The 2,270-nt window shown below is 45.1% G+C and overlaps 1 protein-coding gene across 1 annotated transcript; it reads left to right on the top strand.

Moving 5' to 3' along the window:
* The first annotated feature begins 269 nt into the window (after positions 1 to 269).
* On the top strand, positions 270 to 1,211 carry LOC133377950 (olfactory receptor 5J3-like). The gene has a single exon (XM_061612742.1). The coding sequence runs from the start codon at positions 270 to 272 to the stop codon at positions 1,209 to 1,211; it is 942 nt and encodes a 313-aa protein (XP_061468726.1).
* Positions 1,212 to 2,270: the final 1,059 nt, after the last annotated feature.

Below are 2,270 nucleotides of genomic sequence, written 5' to 3'. Positions count from 1 at the left end.
TTTGGTTGGTAAAAAAAAATTAGGTGCTAGCTTTCATATCTTGATCAAAGTGTTGTGGGTGCCAGCACAAAACAGTTGGGAACCCAAAATATATAACAGCTGGACTCCCCATCCCTGGTGTAGGGAATTGAGCAAAATGGTGGACAGAGTTCATGCTATAAGGTAGCAGGTTCAATTACGATGATCAGACAACTTAATTTTTCCATTGACTAATCCTCAAAAGTCTATTTTATTCATGTCTTGCTCTGAAGGTACCACATGCAGAGATAATGAGTACAGAGGAGAATGATACTTCAGTTACCTACTTCATCTTGCTAGGTCTCACGGACCAACCACACCTCAAACCACTGCTCTTCGGGATCTTCTTGTTGATCTACACCGTTACCCTAATGGGTAATTTGGGCATGATAATCCTGATCTGTACTGACCCCAACCTTCACACTCCTATGTATTTCTTCCTCAGTGCCCTCTCTTTCATCGATGCTTGTTACTCCTCAGTGGTCACCCCCAGGCTGCTAGCTGACCTCCTTGCCACAGATAAGTCCATCTCATATACCAGTTGTGTTGCACAGATGGCTTTCCTGGTCCTCCACGGCACTCTGGAGTGCCTGATGCTGGCTACCATGGCTTATGACCGGTATGTAGCCATCTGTCATCCCTTTCTCTACCACCAACTCATGTCCAAGACCACACGTGTGAAATTAGTGGCAGCTGCCTACACCTTGAGCATTACCAATGCAGCAGTGCAGACCCACAATGTCTTCCGGCTGCCCTACTGTGGCCCCAACCTTGTCAATCATTATTTCTGTGACATCCCTCCAGTCCTGCAGCTTGCTTGTGCTGACACTGGCCAAGCCAGAAAAGTCCTCTACATCTTCTCAGCATTGGCCACAGTCACCACATTTTTGGGTATTGCAATCTCCTATGTCTACATCTTGGTCACTGTTAGCCGGATGAGCTCCGCAGCAGGCCGGCAGAAAGCCCTCTCCACCTGTGCTTCCCACTTCACAGCCATCACCTTGTTCTATGGCACAGTCTTCTTCATGTACATCAAGCCCAGCACAGAGAATTCCATGGACCAGGACAAAGTCGTGTCAGTGTTCTACTCCATCGTCATCCCTATGCTGAACCCGCTGATCTACAGCCTGAGGAACAAGGAAGTCAAGGAGGCCGTGAAGAAAAAGATCTATGGAAAGAGACTTACACAGTAGGGGAGGAAGCATAAGATCCCTTCAAAATTAAAAAGTGCAGTGTTGTGCTGGAGAGCCGGAAGTTATTCCTTTTGAAAAAAAGGCTCGCATGGAAGCAATGACCTAGGGTTTCACCTGAACATTTTCTATGTTTGTAAGGGAGAAAGATTTAGAAGATAAGCAATTCCAGACAGGGGCCATAGCTCTAAGATAGGACCTTCTGCATACAAAGCTTGCGCTCTGTGTTTCATCTCTAGCACTTCATTTACCAGCCTTAATGCCTTAGGCCTGGTTCACCACTGTCCGAGACCTTAGAGAGAGCCAATGTTCAAACATAATAGACAGTCCCGGACTAGATGGATTGGTCCAAGGGTGGTGCATACATTCATGTAACATAAAAGTGGAATTCCTCTTGCGCTCCTCCATAGGACAACCAGATTTAAAATATATACGACAACTTATTTTAAAAAATAGTTTATTTAAAAAAAGCTATGGCCTGGATCCAGACCAAGTTGGTTGCACTTGGTTCCCACTGAAATAAATGGAACTAAAAGTCATTACTGTGCTGTTAAGCCGGTGTGGTTAGAGTGCTAGACTAGAACCTGGGAGACAAATAGGGTTGCCAGATCTCCGTTTCTAGGTGGTCTGGTTCCAGAGATACACACCAAAACATCAGCTGCCCCCCACAACTTCTTGATTGCTCTAATCCCTACCCTTTCAGGTTTTTAGCCAATAAGAAATCAGGGTTGTGATTGACAAGGAATGATAAAGGCAAAAGTGTAGAGTCAAATGTGTATTGTCTGCCTTCAAGTCGATTCTGACTTACAGGGGCCCTATGAACAAACAGCATTTTCATGGTAAGAGGTATTCAGAGGGGGTTTACCATTGCCTCTCTCTGAGGCTGAGAAGCAGTGACTGGCCCAAGGCTCAGAAATGTGCTTTTTCCTGCTTTTCTGAACATCTCAGATTGAATAAGTAAGCTTTCAGTCTTTTTCTCTCCTCTGTGTAGGAGTCAGACAGGTTTAAATTTTGAAGAGGGCAGTGTTTGCAAACTTCCCAAACTGAAGCTTTAACCCTCTT

Source organism: Rhineura floridana, chromosome 2, assembly GCF_030035675.1.
Source record: "Rhineura floridana isolate rRhiFlo1 chromosome 2, rRhiFlo1.hap2, whole genome shotgun sequence".
Lineage (NCBI taxonomy): Eukaryota > Metazoa > Chordata > Lepidosauria > Squamata > Rhineuridae > Rhineura > Rhineura floridana.
The sequence above is the reverse complement of the archived record's forward strand: the minus strand, read 5'-3'. Positions and strand labels throughout refer to the sequence as shown.